At 39.2% G+C, this 23,506-nt stretch overlaps 1 protein-coding gene across 1 annotated transcript in view; it reads right to left on the bottom strand.

The window, feature by feature from the left end:
* LOC127673209 (zinc finger protein 431-like) overlaps nucleotides 1-23,506 on the bottom strand; it is a gene marked incomplete at its 3' end in the record, with an annotated part of 61,765 nt that overhangs the window by 13,188 nt on the left and 25,071 nt on the right. The window contains exons 4-6 of the mRNA XM_052168815.1: nucleotides 18,072-18,192; nucleotides 17,799-17,859; nucleotides 15,601-16,562 (exon numbers count right to left, since the gene is read on the bottom strand). Of these exons, the coding sequence (XP_052024775.1) occupies nucleotides 15,601-16,562; nucleotides 17,799-17,859; nucleotides 18,072-18,192 (1,144 nt within the window). The remainder of the gene's footprint in view (nucleotides 1-15,600; nucleotides 16,563-17,798; nucleotides 17,860-18,071; nucleotides 18,193-23,506) is intronic.

The following is a 23,506-nucleotide window of genomic DNA, read 5'->3' as shown; positions in this document are numbered from 1 at the left end:
TTTATCTATTTGTTTGTTTTGGTTTTTCGAGACAGGGTTTCTCTGTGTGTCCCTGGCTGGTCTCTAACTCAGATATCCGCCTGCCTCTGCTTCCCAAGTACTGGAATTAAAGGCGTGTGACAGCACCGCCTGGCATAGGCTTTGGATTTTAGATGTGCTCTGGTTGTATATCCAGGTGGCTATGAATTTTACCTCGTTTCCCACAACAATATCATACAGCCCAGATTTTTCACCCTGGCACGGGTTCATATCCCACTCGATTCCAAAGGATTTTACTGAATTAGACGACGACTAAATTGAATTGGATTTATTTATTTATTTATTTATTTATTTACTTATTTATTTATTTTCAGTCCTCTGAAGCCCTTATGGGTGATCAATGAACTCACAATAGTTGACACTGCGTGCTCTCTCGGTAATTTCTATACAATGTGCACTTTAGGTCACTAATATCATATTTATTGAAAGACACAATTGATCAATATCCCGTCTACCTTAGTTATGACACATGGGAGTCGCCCGTGCTCACACTGTTTTCTTGACTCCTCGTGTTGTATCAGAGCTGCTTTAATGTAGTTAATAATAATAATAATAATAATGTAGCTATTAATATCAACATACTTAATAATAATATGCTTAACAATAATGTACATGTTATTAATACCACTGATAATAACATAGTTAAACATTATATCAGTATACCTAATAATAGCATACTTAATAATAACAATTTACTTGGTATTAATAATAATAATAATAACATACTTAATCATAATATCAGTATAGTTAATAATAATATGCCTAATAATAATGGACTTGGTATTAATAATAATATTAGCATACATAATCATAATATCAGTATAATTAATAATGATATGCTAAATAATAATAATGTTCCTGTTAATAAGTAATAATAATAAAAAGAAGAAGAATAAAAATGAAGTTAATAGTATAGTGGAATTAATCAGTTCCAAGTGTTATGGCAGAATTTTGCCAAGTATACTTATCAATAGCAGTAATAAATAATAAAAGTAACTGAGTTAATAATAACAATAATAATATAGTAATAATAATAATAAAAACAATAATTTACTTAATGATAATAATATACTTAATAATAACAGTAATAATAATGACATAGTAAGCAGTAATAATAATGCACTTAATAATAATAATAATAATAATAATAATAATGAAGTTAATAATGCAGTGAAGTTAATCAGTTCCAAGTCTTATTTTCTATGAACCCGCCATGAGCTGAATGACTGAGCCACCCAGGAAATGGTTCCCCATCCAGGGCTCAGTGTTGGTCTCTGCTGTTGGTAGATCTGAGCCGTTACCCTGAAGAGGCCACACCCTGCAGACAGACAGGAGCCCCAGGGGGCCTTGAGAACAACAACTGAACCAAAACATTCTCACCCACAATTTGGCCTGTTTACTGGAAATGCAGTTGAAAAGATAGAGCAGAGAATGCGGGAATGACCTAACAATATCCTGCCCATGTGCTACAAGAATATGAGTATCACCGATTAGAGTATGCGCTATTTGCTTACTATAGTGTTTACGATATAAATGTATTATTATTCAATGTGCAATATGTAAGTACTGTGAGAGTGTACAGATTGTCAGGCCCACAGCACAGCTGTAACGTAGCACAGGATGGACCGAGTCTCCTCTCTCTCTCCATATATATATATGCAAATATAGACATATTAGTAATAATTAATGAGATAAGATTAGGAGTGCAAGGCATGGTACAAAGGGTGTTTTGGAGACAGGAAATATAAGCAAAAAGCAACCGAATGACAATGTCAACAATACACTACAAAATAAAATTTAAAAAACAAAGTCGCAAGCAGTGCTTTGAGAGAAAAATGGCACTGACCTTCATCACCTGATTTATAGAAATAATGTTTATGTGTTTATACATACATGTTTGCGTGTGTAATAATAAAGTGAAATTATCTGTAGTACAAACATAGTAATAACATTTATGATGAGACCTTTCATCTAGAGTGATTTACATGTTCATCAAATTCACTGATCCTATTGTCGTAAAGGTTATGTGTGTGACATTTCCATTAGTGACTTTACTTGCCTCAGTAAAACCTTCATTTCATCATGAACATGTCTTTTACATAAATTGACAGAGTCCTAAATTCCCTCCGCCATTTCCCAATCTCTCCCCTCCCCCTTCCCTGTCCTGCTGCTCCCCGACATTGCTGCGTCACGCCTTTCCAGGGGCTGGGCCGTCTCCTTCCTTCTTCGGAGTCATTGATGTGTGAGTTGTGTGTTGTGTATTCAGACCTTCTGGGCTAATATCCACTTATCCGTGACCGCATTCCATGTGTGTTCTTTTGTGATTGTGTCACCTCACGTAGGACGATAGTCGCCATTTCCAGCCGTTTGCCTAAGTGTTGGGAACCAGCCTGGGCAGGAGTGAGATATCCCACCTTCTTGTTGTTCTCACCCTTGCTGTGGCACAGAGACATGGGTGTCACTCACGCCCTGCCGCCATTGCAGCGCGGCCGCTCTCCCCCCACCCACAGCTGCACCTTCTTTATCCTTAAAGGAACAGTGGATGGAGCTGGAGGCCATCATCCTGAGTGAGGTGACCCAGTCTCAGAAGATCAGTCACGGTGTGCACTCACTGATGTGAATACACAACACACAACTCACACATCAAAGGAGGCCCAAGAAGAAGGAAGGAGTGGCCCCTGGTCCTGGAGGCCATCATCCTGAGTGAGGTAACCCAGTCTCAGAAGGTCAACCACGGTATGCACTCACTGATGTGAATACACAACACACAACTCACACATCAAAGGAGGCCCAAGAAGAAGGAAGGAGTGGCCCCTGGTCCTGGAAAAACTCAGTGCAGCAATGTCGGGGACACCAGGACAGGGGAGTGGGAAGGGGTGGGTGGGGGAGCAGGGGGAGTGGAGAGGGCTTATGGGACTTTCCAAGATGGCGATCCAGGGAAGGGGAAATCATTTGAAATGTAAATAAAGAATATATCAAAAGGCCATCGATGGCCGCGGGGAGGGGGAGTCAGATTTAATGTATATATTATTATATATTAAGTATAAGTTATATTAATATGTTATTATTATATATTATATATTACACAAAGGCCATTAATGACTGCGGAGAGCAGTGATCAGATTTTATGTATAGGGAAGCGGGAAGGGGTGGATTGGGGAACAGGGGGAGAAAAGAGGGATTATGAGACTTTCGGGGAGGGGGGATCCAAAAAAAAGAAATCATTTGAAATGTAAATAAAGAATATATAGAATAAATAATAATAAAATGTTACTTTAAGTCAAAAATATAAAGGAAGCCCCGATTTTCCTTCCTTCTACACTCCATATGCGCTGTATGTTGTGTCATACGTACTGTGAGTTTTTGGGTTAGTATCACTTATTAGTGAGTGCCCGACACGTGTGTTCTTTTGTGTCTGGATTACCTCACTCAGGATGATACATATGTTCTTGTTTCATCCACTTGCCTGCAAATTTCAAGAATTCGTTGTTTTTAATAGCTGAGTAGGACGCCTTTGTGTGAATGTGACACATTTTCTGTATCCATTCCTCTGTTGAGGGACATCTGGGTTCTTTCCAGCTTCTGGATTGTATAATGTTTAACTCTAGACAATTGCATCCACAGTGAGAGGATCTTAATTTGAGAAGCTTCACTCCTTTCTTGTTTGCTTGTTTGGATATTTTAGCCTAGGTTTTAATCTGTAGCCCTAGCTGTCCTGAAACTAGGTCTGACTACCAGGTTGGCCTTGAGATCAGAGATCCAACTGCTTCTACTTCTATCCCCAATCTGCGTCTTTCCTATAGGTGCTGAGACTAAAGCATTGCATCCCCAGACTGGGCAGGATTTTGCCTCCATTAGGCAATGCAAATAGATGCTAGTATTGTGGGTTTAACACCCCATATTAACAGTGTAATGCTCAGGAGAGTATAATTAGCTAACTGGAGATTTATCTGTATTTGAAGGTCAAGGACTTGCCCTCAGCGTTCCATGGATAACCTGAAGGTTCAGAGGGAGTACCGTCTAAGTTTTGTCAAAACCACAGCAGATTTCAACGAGCATGGACTGTCGAGTGGATGTGATTTGCCAGCCCTGACTACAAGATCTTCCATGTCTGAGCCATGTTGTTTCTGTGGAGAGTCAAGCCACTGCTCTGATGATGGCTGGTGTGCAGATTGGGTTCTGTACTCCTTTTGTGTATTTGAGAGCTTGGACTACCTGAGATATGACCAAAGATTGAATTGTGCCACGAAGAAGAGCACAGAGGTCTCCCCTATTGAGAGTCAGAAGGAGACACGTGTGGCTTCAGGAGATGTAAACAACAACAACCTAGACAAAGGTATAGAGGAGGTAGACCGACCCTCACCAAGCTTGCTGAGGGACAAAGGGCTAGAACTTGAGACCTATGATGGTGGAGACTGCCCTGACCAGCATCCTGCTTCTGACAGTCCCAGGAACCTAGGATGCTGGGCGTGGCTTCAAAAGGGTTTTGGCCAAAAGAAGAAGAAGAAGTGAACAAGGCACCCAGAACTCTGTTTGGAGTCCAGGAGACCTGATGCCTGCTAAGACCTGAAATTAGGGGATTCTCTGTCAGCTCCTCTATTACAGCAAAGGCACACACAAGGCAGTTGTGTCTTTGTAGCCATCTGGTGTTTGTTTGTTTATCTCATTCTTAATAAAAGAGTTAAAAGCTGGAGATTTGTGTTCTTTTAGAAATGGCACAAGGGAAAAATGAAGGATGGAGTAGAGACAGAGGAGGATGTTCTACTTTTTCCTACATTTGGTTACAGGAGTAACAAGTGGTTTGCCTTAAAGGAAGTCCTTAGGAGAATTTAGCATCACAGATTAGCAACAGCACTCAATAAAAGAGGCCAGGCTAGCACAAAATGAATGCCAAGGCCCAGAAAGAGGAAGAGGAGGACTGGATGAGACACTCGGAGGGTGAAGACATTTGCCTGACAACCTGAGTTAGAGCCCCTCAGGACTCACGGGGGGAGGGAGAAAAAGCCAGTTCCACACTGGTGCTGTGCGCAGTTCATCTGTACACACACACACACACACCAAGCATATGCACACATACAATAATAAATTAAATTTTAAAAGAGAGAAATAAGATAAGTCTCTTGACTTACATGGAATTCTTGGTAGCTAAAAAAGTACATTTAAAAGGTAGTCATGGTGGTGAGTGCCTATAATCTCAGAGCATGGAGGCAGGAAGATCATGAACTCAAAACCAGCCCAGGCTGTATAGCAAGCTCCAGGCCACGCAAGTTCTGGGAAACACAAGACGAGCCTGTTAATTAAAATAGAAAGCAAAGCCTGCCCTAGTGGCACAGACTTCCAACCTGACCACTGGGAAGGAAATAAGGGAGAATCTGAAGTTCACAGCCGACCTGGGCTGCGAGACTCTTCAAAACCACACTGGGCAAATAAGGAAAATCCTGTCTCAAAACAGAAACTCTCTTTGCAAAAAGATCAGAAAAGGAGGAAGGAACAAATGATTACCAAACCCGCCATTCGATTCTTCAGCCTTTATCTTAAAAATAATTCACTGGAAATATAACAGGAAACCTGGACAGCCCCGAAGAGTGGAGGCATGTGAAGATCATATACCAGTAAGAGACTGGCGGTGTCAGCACTTAGAACCAAAACCCTTCTTGATGGTGTCAGACATGAAACTACCTGGGACGCTAACTAGGTAAGTTTAAACAAACAAATAAAAAAACAAACAAAACAACAAGAAAAACTTTTAAAAAGTAGAACAGAAACACCTGTATTAAAAAAAATAACGCATGTAACACAAACTAGTTGCTGCGTCCTTCAAAGCCCTTTAGAACAGCTGATGTACGGTCTGCTCCTCTGCTGTTACAAGGACAGAGTGTAAATGTTAGGAATTTCTAAGGTCACTGCGAGCATTCAAACCCAAAATGTACATAGTTACTACATTGTACATTTAGAGAGGGAACCAGGTTAAAATAAAATGCTTTGTGATCCCGCCCTGAAGCATGTATTAGTAACATTATCATCAGAGGCGGCCAGACTGAACGCTGTAATTACTGCTTGATGGTATCCACTATACACTTATGGGTCTCATTAATCAATGGAAGTCTCCCTGTATCCTTTGGTGAGTATTCTAAAGAATGCCTTGCCGGGCAGTGGAGGGAGCTGAGTGGGCGGGACCTTGCAGTACAGGCTCTGTGGGTCCTCAGTGCCCCACCCAACTGGTAAAAAGAAGGGGGTTTTGCATTAGTTTGGAGAAACTACTGAAAGATTAAAACACTGTAACTAATAAATCTTTTAAAATTATATCTTAGTACTTAAAAAAAGCCCTACCCACATTAGTCTACAAAGTGGTAGTCAGACAACTATTCAAGCACACAAAGGAAGACCTTCAAAGCTACAAGATCAAAAGTGGTCAGTTGAAACAATCCTATCTAGATTATATTTCTGAGTTTCATCTCTCAGAGACCACCAGAGGAAAAACCTTTATTGGCTTCTGCTTTTCTAGGGAAAGATTACAAAACCTACACCCTAGTCTTTTTTTTTTTCTTCAGGAAACTTATCAACCTAGCAGATCTGTGTGGTGGGGCAGGTTCCTGTCTCTACAGGCTGCTCTTTCTTCCCACACCACCCTGGGACATTTGCATATCTCTAAACCAGAGACAGGTAACTGAGGGACCTGAGGCAATCTCTAATGTCACACTGCCCTTCAGCCCACAAGTGTGCTTTCTTTTATCAAGTATAAAGAAAACAGACTTACGTGCTATGCCTGAAAGTCAGCTTTTAAGAAAACGTTCTTTTAGCACCAAAACATTCCAATAATTTATTAGCTTTGGGAAAACTACGCCAAATGAATTTGACAAGTCTATTTTATTTATTTATTGATTTATTTATTTATTTGTTTGTTTATTTATTTATTTATTTAGCGCTTTTTCAAGACAGGGTTTCCTTGTGTAGCCCTGGCTGACCTGGGACTCACGGTGTAGACCAGGCTGGCCTCAAACTCAGAAATCCGCCTGCCTCTGCCTCCCAAGTGCTGGGATTAAAGGTGTATGCCACCGCTGCCCAACAAGTAGTTTTTAAAAACATGAAAGATTGGTAGTAAAATGACTTTGTTATTGGTTAGCATTTGCTGGTCAGTTCATTACCTACTCTGAGGTCAGGACACACCTCATTCCTCCACAGGCTCTGAAGAACTTCTTTAAAAGCATCAGCCTAGCCAGGTGAGGCACGCACACACTGCCACTACCACACACACATCACTGGGCACTTGTCAACCAGGAGATTGCAGTGAGCTCCAGCCAGCCTAGAAGACGTGGTGAGTTCTAGGGCAGGCCTAGACTACACAGCAAGATCCCAGGAAGGGGCAAGAGAGAAGCTGAGAGTGAGAGGATAAGAGAGGGAGGAGGGGCAAGCAGTCCCTTTTATAGTGCGCCAGACCTACCTGACTGTTGCCAGGTAACTGTGGGGAGGGGCATAGCTGGCTGTTGCCAGGTAACTGTGGGTGGAGCTTAGACAGAATCCTAACAAGGGGGAGGTTCCTCGGGGCTGTAAGGGGCTGCCTTGGTTATCTTAACTGGTGTGGGAAGGCACACCCACTGTGGGTGGCACCATTCCCTGGCTAGGATCCCGGGCAGTGTGTGGAAAGGGGCTGAGCAGCAGCAGGCGTTCATTGCTCTTGGCGTCCTGATTATTTAAACACCTGATGTGAGTGAGCAGCTGCTTCACACTTCAGAGTGGCATTGCCCAGCATGAGGGACTTTACTGTGAACCGTGAGCTGGACTAAACCTGTTCTCCTGACAGAGTGTTTTATCAAACAACAGTAGTGATTAAGATATTTGTGAATTGACCTTTATCCAGTCAAGGTGGTCACAATGAGAAGTAATGTTGTGTTTTGTTTAAAGAATTTTTATTAGATATTTTCTTATTTACATTTATTTTTTGTTTTTGTTTTTTTTGAGACAGGGTTTCTCTGTGTAGTCCTGGCTGTCCTGGAACTCACTCTGTAGATCAGACTGGCCTCAAACTCAGAAATCCACCTGCATCTGCTTCCCAAGTGCGTTTTTTTCTTATATTTATTTATAGACTTTTATATTATATATTCATATGTTTATATGTTGTTCCCTTTCCCCATTTTCCCTCTGAAAACCCTCTATCCCATCCCCCCTCACCATGCTCACTAACCCACCCACTCCTGCTTCCCTGACCTGGTATTCCTCTACCCTGGGGCAAGGAGCCTTCATGGGTCCAAGGGCCTCTCCTCTCATGGATGTCCGACCAGGCCATCCTCTGCTACCCATGTTGCTGGAGCCATGGGTCCCTCCATGTTCACTATTTGGTTGGTGGTTTAGTCCCTGAGAGCTCTGGGGGTACTGGTTGGTTCATATTGTTGTTTCTCCTATGGGGCTGCAAACCCCTTCATCTCCTTGGGTCCATTCTCTAGCTCCTCCATTGTTGACCCTGTGCTCAGTTCCATGGCTGGCTGAGAGCGCCCCCTCTGTGTTTGTCAGGCACTGGCAGAGACTCTCAGGTGACAACTATATCAGGCTCCTGTCAGCAAACACTTGTTGGCAACCACAATAGTGTCTGGGTTTGGTACATGAGCTGGTTACTGGCCCCAATATGTTTGCATTACCCTAATTCACCCAAACTGTTATTGCAACAACACTGAAGGTAAGAGGAGGCCCTTTGTCCACCATCTGGCTATGCTGGCAGGTCTCGAGGTAGCCACAAGATGGCTCACATATTTGTCCAGAGTGTATAATATAAGGCAGAGAGAAAATAAAAGCCTTAAAGATATTTTGAGACAGCGTCATGGAGACATTTTTGACAATACACGCCCATGGACCCTGAATCACCAGAAGCAAAGGCAGCAGTGGCTTGAGCTTTTGTCAATCAGGGAACACCAGCTATGAAGACAAAGCCCCAAAGGGTGGAGTAGTTAGGGCAGAGTTGTCTAAGAGATTTAAGGACAGTGGCAAAGAGATTATTTAATGGAGGACAGACTGCAGAGGAGACGCAGATGGGAGGACAGAAGCAACAGACTGGAGACCTGGGAAAGATCCTGTTGTCAGCCAAGGCCAAATCAGAAGAATATAAGTGATGCCTAAAAAGGATGTAAGGGGGCCCTGAGAATCAAAAGTGTCCCCACCACAAGACCAGGGTTACCCTAAAAGCAAAATGGAAACCCACCCACTTTTGTTGTTAAAGTTCAACATTCTGTCTTACTAAAACCTACAGATGGATTCTCTTCATCAGTTTATAAATGAATTATCAGTGGCAACAGAATCAAAATAAAAATGCAGGACTTCTTATTTGCCTTGAAAAATTCAGATTATTTAAGACACTGCTAAAAAGGGCCTTACTCTACCAACTTCAGCTGACCTTTGTAGACCTGGGGAATGCATACTCAGACCAGGGCTCCTGTCATAAGCCAATGGCCAATGTGACACCAATTAATCAATCAATCAACCTATAGTCAGTCACGAACCTGCAGTTCACAATCAATCAGCAATCAATCGAGTCAGTTTTTGGTCCAGTGAAGACCAAAGTAATTGAGTAATTGTCAGTTGTTAAATTATATTGATTGTTGATAAATTATCAATTGATTCATCATGTGTTAAATATAGATCATTGATTAATATTCAATCAATTGGTTACTATTTATTGATCATTGATTCCTTGACTGATTGGCAGGTCATTACTGGCTGGTCATCGACTGCCTGTCTGTTATTGATCACCAATCAAGTGACTGATTGGCAGCTGGACATTTGAGTGGCCCCTGACTGAATACTGATCGATGGATGATTGGTTACTGATTGATTTGTGTTCATTTCCAATTACTGATCTCTTATGGATGACCAATTGACCTCCTGGTTAAAGATGATGACAGAATGTCTCATTGCCAGCCTCCCTCCTTGAATGCCCACAGGAAAACTTCCCAACTGACCTGCTGCCACACCCAGATCTCACTAGATGAGCCTCTGTATGGCTGCTCAGATAGATGCAGGGGTAACGAGATTCACCAAAGGCAGCAGCCTCATTCAGGATGGACAGACGTATGCTGAGACAACGGTGCTGTCAAATATCGAGATCACATGGGCAGAGCCACACCCAGCAGGAATGTCAGCCCAGAAAGCTGAACTGGCAGCTCTGAAAAAGACATTAGTGCTAAAAAAGGATATTAACGATATTAAAGCCACTTCCTGTGGTGTACGATGACTTCCTATTATATCAGTCACATTCTGTCAAGACACAGCCACTTCCTATGACAGTGGTGGTCACTTATGGCCATTGAATGGGCACTTCCTCTTAAAGCGAGCCACTTCTTGTGTTGTACACTCACGTCCGATTATGGCCAGTCACTGCTTGTCACATCACTGCCACTTCCAGGTGTAGTACAGTCACTTACTTCAAATGGTCACTTCCAGTTCTGATGCGTCTGCTTCCTGTGGGTTTATAGACTTAGGAATGCCCTCCACATTGTGGTCAGGTTATCTTTTCCCCACAGTCAAGACACAGATGGCTGGTGTGCCATTGCTACCTCTCATATTCACGGGGAGGAAAGGAGCCTTCTGATGAGCAAGGACAAACTCCATCCTAGAGAGCAACATGACAGCCCCGAGAGTGGCTCCTAGAAATTGGGCTCCTCATGTCCTTGACTGCACCAGACCCAGGAGACCCCACACTGTATGATCAGGCAAAGACGTCATCTGGGCCAAAAACCCGTTGATGTCTCACTGCTGTAGGAGGTGAGGGAGGACAGCTAAGTGACTACTAACTAATTGTGTGAGAGAAAATGGGTCTACACAGAAATAGAGGAAGAAATTAGAGACTTTCTAGAGTTCAATGGAAATGAATGTGCAACATGCACAATCTCATGGAACATAAAGAACATGAAAGTGGAGCTAAGAAGAAAGTTCACAGCACAAAATGCCTACATGAAAAAAATTTCAGAGCTTTCATGCTGGTAATTTAACTGCACACTTTAAAGATTACAACAGAAGAAAATGAGGGAGAAATGAAAAAAAGGAGGAGACATCAAGAGACTATAAATTTTGGGGCTGAAATCAATAAAATAGAAAAGGAACAATTCAAAGAATTAATGAAACATGGAGTTAGTCTTTTGAGTCTTTTATTTGACAAGATAAACAAACCTTTATTAAAAGATAAAGAATATACAATTTTATGAAATCTAAAATGAAATTGGAGATAAAATAACAGACAATTAAGAAATCCAGAGAAAGGTAATGACATAGTTTTAAAAAGGGTGCACTCCACCAAATTGGAAATTCTAAAAGAAATGGATAATTTCCTCAATAGATTCTACATACCCAAAATAAATGAAACTAAGAGAACCAACTTCAACAGACATAAACTAGGAAAACAGAATTCATCACAAATATACATCCAATATAATCAAAGTACATGAGTTTTAGGCTGGAATCCTACAAGACTTTCAAAGAGGTTTTAACAAGAATACATGTCAGTGTATTTAACAATATAAAAGCAAAATAAATATTAGGTAATTTATTTTCTGAACCTATGATGACTCAAATATCCTGTCAGTAAAGACTAAGCAATAAAACAGAATTACATTCCAATTTCCATCAAACCATAGAAGCAAAAATACTTAAGAGAAAAAACAAATAAAATAAAATAAAATAAAATACAAATCACATCAGAAGATAATCCACTGTGATCAATGAGGAAGTCTTCATTCAAGAAACACAGTGATGATTCAACATAATGGAATTAAAATGTAAGAAAAAAGAAGAACTGATCATCTCATGACATGATGTAAAATTCTCTGACAATATTCATCACCACTTTATGATAAAATTCATGCAGAGATTAAGGATACAAGGGGCATGCCTGAACATAAAAATGTCACTTTACAGCAAGTCTAGAGCCAGCCTTAAATTAACTGGAGAGAAATTCAAATTAATTCCACTAATTGCTAAACTAGACAAGATATTCCATTCTCTCTATAACTATCTATTCAATATATTATGTAAAAGTTAGGTAGAGCAGTAAAACTGAAGGAGAGGAAGATAATATAAATTACAAAGGAGGAAGTAAAATTATCTTTCTTTGCAGCTGATACGTTAGTTTCCATAAGTGAACCAAAACTTCACAAAGGCAATTCCTAGAGCTGATGAACACTGTCAGCAAAGTTGTTGGATACATGAATAACTAAAAAAGAAAATACAAATTAGTGGCTTTTGTATGTAATAATGAGCTTGTAAGTGCAAATAAAATGGAGAGATATCATAAAATTTGAATTAATTGTTGACACTTCTCAATATTTTTTACATAATAAATAACCTTGAGTAACTCAATATAGGTATGTTGGCTAAGCACATACCAAAATATTTTTTAGTCACAGATATTTGTGAAGGTTCTCAAAAACTACTGTGATAAGCAAAGGCTTTAATAGATTAGATACATGCTAAAGAGTTGACTCTTGTATAAAGATCATAGAAAATACAAAACTTTAACCCATTAATTACATTTATGATGTTTCTCTGCATTATGACATTTTCTTATGGTTTCTAAGATTACTGCTACATACAAAGGCTTTCTTTACCAAATTGCACATTCAAAGCATTTCTCTCCAGGATATGTTCTTTTATGCATTCATAGATTACAGTTATGAAAATGTTGTATCAAACTGATTATATTCATAAAATTTCTCTTCAATATGTGTTCTATAATATATTTAAAGATTACCTTGATATACAAATGTTGGGAACAAGCAAAAGAAACTTGCTCTAAGTACTGCAATTTTGTTGCCAACCTCCATTTAATCATGAATTGAAACAAATTTCAAGTCCCAGGTCATAGGGGACCTGCATAATTTTACAATATTCAGCAAGCTTTCATGATTTACTTTTATTCATCAAAACATAATGACTGTTCCTAACCATAATTTATGTTATTCATGTTTTATTCCTAAAAATAAAATGCCTGTTACTAACTACAAAAGAACAACTCGGTGTGATAGGATAAACCATAAACCTACATTCTGTATCATTTGACATCGAATAACAACAGTAGAAAATCCTGATTGGTAGGAAATATACGTGTAACAGCATGTATGTTCATAGTTTTTAGTTTTGAAATCTATATCAGTTTCTGGCTCAGAGCAGAGACAGGATTGGGTGATTCAGATAAGCTTCTAAATATATTTCCTCATCCAGATTAATCAGTAACTACTTGACTACAAAAGATTTTTATTAATTGCCATGTCCTTGTGTTTGAATTATGTTGGAACTCAGTGGATCCCATAACATAAAGGTTTTACCACATTGATAACATTCAAAGTATTTCTCTACAGAATGAATAATTTCATAATGATGAACACTATAGAGGTATACAAAGGCTTCATTATACTAAACACATTCATGAGGCCTTTCTCTAACACATTCTTTCAAGAAAATGAAGACTACAAAACTTTGCAAATTCTTGACCGCATTAAATTCACTCACAGTGCTCCTGTCTTATCATTTCCACTGCTATGTAAAGTCACAATGAACAAGACAACTCCTATAAAAGCGATCATCTAATTGGGGCTGGCTTACAGTTTCAGAGGTTTCATCCATTTCATCGTAGCAGGAAGAATGCCAGGAATGAAGGCAGACATTGATGCTGGAGAGGAAGCTTGGAGTTCTGCATCTTTATCCAATGGCAACTAGGAAGAGACTGTCTTCCAGGGACCTTCAGCTCTTCATCACCTGTAGGAATTCCAAATCCCAACCACACAGCAATGCACTACCTCCAACAAGGCCACATGGCAGCATAATTCCACTCACATAGGTGTCATATTTAAATTACCCCATTCCACTGCCTGGCCTCATATTATTGTTCAAACGAATGAGTCTTTGGGGATCATACTTAAACATGTAGAATACATGAGTGACAGTTTCAAAAGTCCCCATTATCTAGAGCAGTCTCAAAAATGTTAAGAGACCAAAGGACAAAGAGTCTTCTGATATGAATCCTATCATGTAATCATGTTCAAAAACATAAAAGCACATCATATGCCTCCACATTCACAGTATTCACTTCACCATTTCTAAAGGCAGCATGAAGAAATAGTGGAATTAAATAAGACCCAAGCCAGCTCAATAGTCTCCAAACTCTTCATCTCCATATGTGTTGTAAAAGTGGTCTTCAGATCTTCAACTCCTTTCTGCTTTATTCAATGCAGCAAAATTTTTTGTGTAGTTTTTAGTCCTGGAAAGCAGTTTTCCTGAGCAGGTAACACACAGTTCTAACATCAATTAATTTTGGGTATATTCTTGATTCAATGTCCAGGATCCACACATGGTCATCTCTACTCCTTTGAAGAGATTGGGTCACTTCTCCAAGTCTGACCTCTGTATCATTCTAAGCTCTGTTTGACTCCACTCTCCTATTCCTTTTGTTCTTGCTGCTCATCCCATTGTACTTGCATCTTCATTATGCTGGGTTCTTCTGCTGCAACTAAGCTTGACCAATAGCCTCCCTTATGCTCACTCAATGATGCCAAGCCTCACCTGCTCTGCATGACAACATCATGCATTTGAAACCAGTACCACCTGTGTAATTCTTACATATGACCGAGTCTAGCTGCTCCACTAGGTCCAAACTTGTTGATCTCTGACACACCTTCTTTGTCACTCCAAAAACACTACTCAGAAGATTTTACTCCAGTGATATTTATTTATTCTCCATAGCCTCTAATTCTTCATCTACAGCTATTCAGCAATAATTGTCTCACTAGTCCCTTATATCTTGCCGCTAAATCCAGAGCAACGTAGGCAAAGCTGCTGAGTTCTGCTGCTTCTTGGTGCTGAAATATGGCCCCTTCTATTACATTATTACCAGTTTCTATTTTTCAAACAATTCACTGCCTAAGCTTGGTTGTCCTAGAACTTGCCCAGTAGATTAACATTGAACTGTAAGATGTCCATGGCTCCATTTCCTGAATGCTGTGGTAAAAATCATGAAACACCATGCCTGGACATTTTTAGATCTGAAATTGAAAACCCAGAATCGCAAACATAATCTATCCCTTCGGACTTTGATACATACATATGTCTTTGTATGTCCACAGGAAAACAATTTCCAGGTAATAATAATTCCTAACATGATACACTTGTGTTTCATACAACTACAAATCCATAAGTTTAGCTACATGGAAACTTGTCCTAATGTAACCATATATTTAATACCATAGAATATCCTTTATAACAGGATTTAGATTAATTCAACTTCCTGGTGATGCTTTGCTCTTTAAAACCTCCTTTTTGTAATTTTCCTTTAAAAGTTTGCTATGTTTGATCAAAATTGTCAGGCCAAATTCTATGTGGATTTTTTTTGATACTTCCTTTGTCAATGCAATTAATGTAAACCTCTTTACCTTAAACTCTAGGAGACTATTCAAACAAGGGAAATGGGCAACATTCTTTGCCAAATCATCATAAGAACCATCTCTAGAGTTGAAATAATCCTAACTACCAATCTCTACCTTAATCCTAATCCAATGGCCTCTTAACTCCCACTTAATTCATGATTACATTCATTAGATTCTTCTCCAGCATGTGTTCTTTCATGTCTTTGGAGATTACTGCGTGTTGCAAAGGCTTTACCACATTGACTACATTTATAAGGTTTCTCTCCAGTATGTGTTCTCTTATGTCTTTGGATAATACTCTGATGTGAAAAGGCTTTGCCACATTGATTACATTCATAAGGTTTCTCTCCAGTATGTGTTCTTTTATGTGTTTGGAGAGTACTGTGACCTGAAAAGGCTTTACCACATTGATTACATGCATAAGGTTTCTCTCCAGTATGTGTTATTTTATGATATTGGAGATGACTGGGTACTGCAAAGGCTTTACCACATTGATTGCATTCGTAAGGTTTCTCTCCAGTATGTTTCCTTTTATGATATTGGAAAGTACTGTGCTGTGCAAAGGCTTTACCACATTGACTACATTTATAAGGTTTCTCTCCAGTATGTTTCTTTTTATGATATTGGAAAGTACTGTGCTGTGCAAAGGCTTTACCACATTGACTACATTTATAAGGTTTCTCTCCAGTATGTGTTCTTTTATGATATTGGAGATGACTGCGCTGTGCAAAGGCTTTCCCACATTGATTGCACTCATAAGGTTTCTCTCCAGTATGTGTTCTTTTATGTCTTTGGAGATCACTGTGCTGTGCAAAGGCTTTACCACATTGATTACATTCATAAGGTTTCTCTCCAGTATGTGTTCTTTTATGATACTGGAGATGACTGGGTACTGCAAAGGCTTTACCACATTGATTGCATTCATAAGGTTTCTCTCCAGTATGTTTCCTTTTATGATATTGGAAAGTACTGTGCTGTGCAAAGGCTTTACCACATTGACTACATTTATAATGTTTCTCTCCAGTATGTGTTCTTTTATGATTTTGGAGATCACCAGGTCTTGCAAAGGCTTTACCACATTGATTACATTCATAAGGTTTCTCTCTATTATGTGTCATTTTATGTCTTTGTAGATAACTGGGTCTCGCAAAGGCTTTACTACATTGATTGCATTCATAAAGTGCAACACATTCTCTCCAGTATGTGTTGTTTTATGATATTGGAGATTACTGCATCTTGTAAAGGCTTTACCACATATATTACACTCATAGCATTTCACCCCAGTATATCTTCTTACATGCCTGCAACGATAATTAGCACATGTGAAATCTTTACCACACTGAATACTCTGATCAATCATGTAATCAATATGAATAATGTTTACAATTTGTCTAACAGTAAAAAAAAGCATCAGATCTTAAAGTTTTATCATTTTATATGTTCATGGTGTTCTCCCTTATCATGAGTTGTTCAAGACACCTGTGATGGTTATTACATGGGTAATATTTATAACACCCTCTTTTTACATGATGTATTTTAGCTATCTGAAGAAAGTTAGAATAACTCTGATCTTTCTAACACTGATTGTATTTGTATTTTTCCTCTAGTGTAAATTGCAACACATTACACTTGGAACCAGGACACACAGAAGAACTTCCAAATTCCTAGTACCCATAAAGGTTTCTACACTATGAGTTTTGGGATATTCCCTGTAAAACTAAAAAAAAAAAATAATTGCAAATGTCTTTCATATTCTTTATTTCTTTCAAAGGCAGATTACTACATATCTTCTTGTTTCAGAACAAAAATTTTATGTTTCTTTTTTCAATATCCCTATGCTCACATAATTATTATCCATTATGACACATGATATACCTAATAAAAAGAATCATAAGGGAAAGGTTTGCACACTACATTCACAGTGTTTGAAATTTTATTTCTTATAACATGTGCAATATGGACTAATGTTTCTCCACAACAACATTTTTGATTCTCATAAAATACCTTCTCACCAAACTTAACCATATTACTACAAGAATATGAGTATCACCAAATTTTTGGTGGACGATTTTCTTATTAAAATATTTTGGATATAAATTTATCACTATTCAATGTGCAGTTTCTAAATACTATGAGACACTACCGATTGGCAGGTCCACAGCATAGCTCTAAAGAAGCTACCTATCAAATGGATACACAAAACAGTTATCGGACCTTGAGTTACATGGTTTTGTAAGAATATTATAATCATAATTACAGTTAAAGGACTGTTATTTTACACTCTTGTTTTTGCTGGAGATTCCATAAGATATTAAAATTTCCTCAGAGACAAATTTGTATCAGCTTGCACATGAAAATTACCTTTCATGTCTTCTAATACTTTGAAAATGTTCTTCAAGATGATGGTCTTCCCAATTACAGCCTAAAATACAGTACCGGAAATGAATGAAATACAATTGGAAATTAGGAAATAATCAAGGTACTGTGAATTTTCACTGCACCATGAAAGTTACAGTGAAAATTTAGTGAAACTGAATTATTCAGTTTAATCTTCATTATTCACAATGAAAATAATAGAATATCATCAATAATTAATAAACATTTGTTTCATTTAGAAAAAAATAACAGTCTTACCTATAGCTTTGAGGTTCAGGTAGGTTTCCAACATCACATCTTTGTAGAGATTCTTCTGGGAAGGATCCAGCAAATTCCACTCTTCCTCAGTGAAGTTCACATGCACATCATCAAAAGTCACTGCATCCTAAATTTCCCATACATGTGTACAATACAAAGCATGATACTAACATCAATGTAGAGGAAATACATGCTTCCTTGAAAACATATTCATATAATTTTGGCACTTGCTCCACTTATATTCTAACTCAGAATTTACAATCACTGTGTCATTTTAAAAGGTGCTTGAATTATAAGATTCACCTGTATTGCTTTTAAACACTTTGCATAGGATATAGCCTTGCCAGAGAAATGCAAATTGAGAGAGAAATGCATGGGAAATTCTATAACACTGTGCATGCATCTGAAAAATCGTATGTACAATTACTAACTACAAAAGTGATGAGCTAACTGTGTGTATTTGCCCATGTCTTTAACCACAGAGGCACAGGCAGGTGTATGTCATAGAGTTGGATATCAGCATGGCCTATGTAATATCTTCTAGGAGACCAAAAGTTATATATTAAAACCCTCAGTCAACACAAAAATCAACCAAGGAAATAAAAATAATAGAGAACTCACATTTCTTTTCTAAAAGTTCCCACAAAGAATTATACATTCACTTCAGATCGGTATTCATCTTGTTGAAATATGAAGTGCAACAGTTTAAACCATAACATTAATACAATTTTACTAAAAGGAAAAGCATGCTTAAACAGTTACAAACGAACAGATGAATATATAGTAATATAAATGTTGATCATAAATAAGAAATATAGGGCAGGAGAGAGAGCTCAACAGTGGAAAGCTTTAGCTGGTCTTCCACATTGTATTTGTCAATTTCTCACACATGTGGACCACCAGCTACTAATTACTTCATGATCAAAAGTTCTGAGGCCATCTTATGACAACAGTAAAGAAGAGACATATGATATTTATATTTATACACACAGGCAAAATACTATTTGTTCAAACATTTCAGAAAAATCACGAGTGTGAAGAAGTACATCATACACCTGGAATTCAAGCAATCTGAAATCTCAGGTAGTATTGATGTAATGAACATATATCAACTTGAGAAATAGAATATAACCTATCTATTTGTCGAAATTTCAAAGTGAAACATGGGGCTTAAATGTTGCACAAAAGCATATCCCTATTGTACAAAACCATGTCATGTGGCATATATGGTTCCTATACCAACTATCAGGACAGGAAGGATTTCACAGAGATATTTTGTCTTGAAAACAAAAACAAAGGAATTAAATAAAAAAATATTAAGCCACCAGGCTTCTAAATGCAAATGGGGCTAAAGCATCTTATGTTTAGGACAGAGTCCAAATATTGACTGCATGGGACATGAGAAGAAACCTGAAGGAACAGTTTCAACAACAGCACAGTAGACACACAGAACAAAATTTGTCCCATCTAAAAGAAAAGCAGGGGCACACCTGGAGCACAGAATGAGGGAATGCCCAATGAAAACTCGCCCAAAAGAAGACACACCTTATGGGCAATCTCCAATCCTTAACATTATTTTGGATATAATGTTATGCTCTCAGACAGGAAAATTTCATGAGTGTCCAATGAGAGGCTTCACCCAGCAGTTGACTGAAATAGATACAGAGAACCACAGTAAAACATGGGATGGACCTTGTAGATGCTTAAGGAATAGTTGGGGAAGTTTTGAAGGCCCTGAAGATGGTAGGAACTCCACAGGTAGTCTGGCTGACTCAACTAACCTAAAACCTTGGGGACACTGAGAGACTGAGCAATCAACCAAATATCAGACACAGGCTAGACTAAGGCCCCTGGCACATAAGCAGCAGAAGTTCAGGTTAGTCTTCATGAGGGTCCTCCAACAACTGGAACAGCTGGTGTCCCTAAAGCTGCTGCCTATCTTTGGTATCTGTTCCTTTAACTGGACTCCAAAGTCTGGCCTCATTGGGAGAGGATGCATTTAGCCCAGCAGACAATTGAAGCCCCACGTTGTGAGGATACCCAGGGGACCCAATGAACTGCATTCTGACCATGGATGCTATAGGCTCATGTTCATCATGTGATGAAAATGCATTCAGTATACAGTGATCCTAATAGTCTGCTGGAGCTCCTACACGGTTCAAATGTCTAAAGTGTCTTCTGACACTCAAGGCAATATCAAGAAAGTCGAATCTTTTATAATCAGAAAGCACGTCCTATCTTTCCAATATAAAAATGGTACAGAATAAACCCTTCCTCTTCCAGTAGACAGGAGTGTACACTCCTTTTTCAACCACATGCCATGCCTGCCAGGAGAAAAGTTAGGCTTTCCATAAGATTCACCACACTATTTATTATCCCACATGCAATTTACACAGCTCTACCTAACACTGTACAAAAACCAGAGACAGCATAACCTCTCTCCTGACTAAGTCTCCTGGTGGATTGTTAAGATCATAATTTCCTGCCTGAGACTTCTGCCAGCTTTCAACATGAGCAAGCATTCCCTCTTGAACATCCCCACCAAACAGGTCAGTAAAATGGGAAAAACGCAGTCAACATTCTCTGAAAATACAGACAGCAAACAATATCTTGGGAATAAGATTACCACCTAAACAAGACAAACCCAGAGAAAAATATCTAGACATATCACCACAAACCCAGATACTTAGATATCAGCATAGGAATATAATTAGCATAAGCCAGGAAAATATGTCAACAAGAAATCCAAGGTGTCCTGTCACAGCAGGTCCTCAAAAATTAAAATGTGCAAGAGTTCTGATACAAAAGAAGTTGTTTTTGTGGAAAGGAGAGGAGTGAGAACATGGGGAAGGGATAGGGGTCCACAAGAGGACCTGTGGACTGGAACACATATAGTGAGCAGAGAGCCTTGGATGAGAGTAGAGAAAGACTATAGCGGGGGCTTGTGTAGAGAACAGAAACAGGGAACAAATATAGAGAGCAGCTGAAGCTAGTGCTCCATGTATATAAAGCACACCTGACAACAGCAGCAGTTGATGGAGGCAGGTAATGACTTAAGCAGGTGCTCAGTCCCTGAGAGCAGGCCATTGAAATTGCCTGCACGTTGACAACTACAGAGGCAAGGTTCACACACACCGAACAAGAAAGTAAAATAAATAGAATAAACGGAATTATTGGTCAAAAAATAATTTGTGTATAAAATTTTACTGGCACTAAATAACGAGGAACACCCCAATGTATCAAAAGCAAAGACTTCAATTGACTGTAATAAAAGAATATCAGCTCAAAGGTCAAGAAAATTGTTTCAATGAAATCTTACATGAATAATTTCTAAACTAATGATTAAGAGTCCTATTAAGGTACATAAAGCATCCAAAATACCAAATAGAGTGAAACAAAAAAAGTTTCCTTGCTACAAAATATCCAAAACACTATACATGTAAAGAAATATGAAAACTGTAATAAAAAATGACACAAAATCAAATCAAAGGTTAAAATAGACCTATTAGTTTCATACCTGCCCTCTCAATGGGTAGTGTAAAACACAAAATGTTTTGGACATATCCTTCAGAATCAAGACAAGCATCCATGATGCTTCTACAAGCAAACCAATTGTACAAATGATTTGGAAAGATTCTGCCTTGATAGTAATGATATTCAGAGGCCACCATCTTATTTAGCAAGTAAGAAGCATCACTAGAAACCGCACAGGTAGTCACATCTAGCTGATGTTTCCCATCCAACCACCGTTAGGAGCCTGCACCTCAGCACCCTCTGATTAGCCACCTGTTCCTCCCCATTGTGGGAAGATATACTGTGCTTACCATGTTCAGATTTCAGGGCTTCCCCGAGGTCCCCTCACAGCACAACACAGAACAGCAGAGCTCAGATTAGAAAACAGTGAACTATCCTGGTCTGCAAAGCCACAGGGAACTTGAAGAAAGGTTCCCGGAAGATCCCGCCTCTTTCTTTGAATGGCAGGTCTGGCTTGAGTTCTGGATTGGCCAATAAGCCTTATCACTTCTTACAGGTAAATTGTGCCTCTAGTCCGGGGTGAAATTTTTCTACAGATCTTAGGAGTGGATTGCACTTACTTAGCATTTGTGCCCTGCCTTGCAAGAGGACTTTCACACCAAGCAGCTCTATGGAAGAGAGCTTTTCCACCTAAGGCTCTTCAGCTGCCTGCTATTCTCCTTGTTAGCAATGACCCTGCACTTGACAGGACCTAAATTCAGACCTTGCTTGAGCTTTCCTCAGAGCACTTGCCTTCCCCTTTATGTAATCAAGGTTAATAAGTTGCATAGCCCATTCCTCAGGTGCACTGAAGATATCAATCTGACTCACAAGGGGAAGGGTGCCCAGGCTATTAACTTTAAGTAGTGACTTTAGGAAACAAGAGTTTCCTTTTCTGGCTTCATGCTGGGCTCAGGGAAATTGCAGCTCCCTTCCGCTGGAAGATTTTGAAGTTTCCCTTGGCAATGGCAGACAGCCATTATTAGAAGAAGAGAACAACTGTCTCTGAGACATTATAATAAAGCTTCTTTCTACATACACAGAAAAAATCACCCTCTCTATGAGATATTTTGATCTAGAGAATCTGTGCTAACACAACTGTGGGTTTTTCCCCACCTTGCCATTGAGAAAGATGTGCTGACTATAAGTAGTGTTCCACACTGTTTGTCATGTGTTTCCTGGTTTTCTCCCGGGTTTTATTTATATGTATTATCTAGTAGAAGGGAATTGTATGAAGCCACATCGCAAACACATGTTTCCTAAAATCCCTCTTTAATGTTAAGAGTCTGGGCTTTTAACTGGGCTTCTTCTTCTGATGGGCAAGCTTTATACCTCCAGTGGAAGTCAAGTAACATGTTATCTCCCTAGATATCAGAAAGAAGAAGGGAAAATGCTGTGCGGATTTCTCAAACAAGCTATGAAGTCAGGTCACGATGAGTGCAGGAACATTGCCCACAAAGGGGAATAGAAAGCAGCTGAACAACCCCTCACAGCCTTAGTTGCAATGGTGTGTCCTCCTCCAGGGCTGGGTGGGAGTGCAGATGGATGAGGTCTTGGAGGACAGGCACAAATGCTATGGGAGTGCAAACCTAACCTGAGATATAAGAAAGTTCTAGCACAGGACTGGAAGCACACTCTAACCTTGAGGACAGGTAAGACTCACTGGCCAATCAAGGATACCAGGCAGACCTGCCAATCAGACTGAGAGGGAGGTTCTTCCTGGTGCCTTGTTGAAGTTTGTTTTAGCTTAACCAGCTTGAATGACTCTCTGTGTCCTGCTTTGAATGATGTTCTTGGCTGCTGTGTGGTGACCTCAAGAAAGTTCGATTTTTGACACACGTTTAGCACAGGGTCTATCTCCATGAAGAGGAGAAAGTGTGTGAGCAATGGAGCTAGGGTGGTGGGTCTTCCCTGGCTCTGGA

The sequence above is a fragment of the Apodemus sylvaticus genome, chromosome 22 (genome assembly GCF_947179515.1).
Source record: "Apodemus sylvaticus chromosome 22, mApoSyl1.1, whole genome shotgun sequence".
NCBI lineage: Eukaryota > Metazoa > Chordata > Mammalia > Rodentia > Muridae > Apodemus > Apodemus sylvaticus.
Note: the sequence above shows the minus strand (reverse complement) of the source record. Positions and strands in the feature narration are given on the sequence as shown.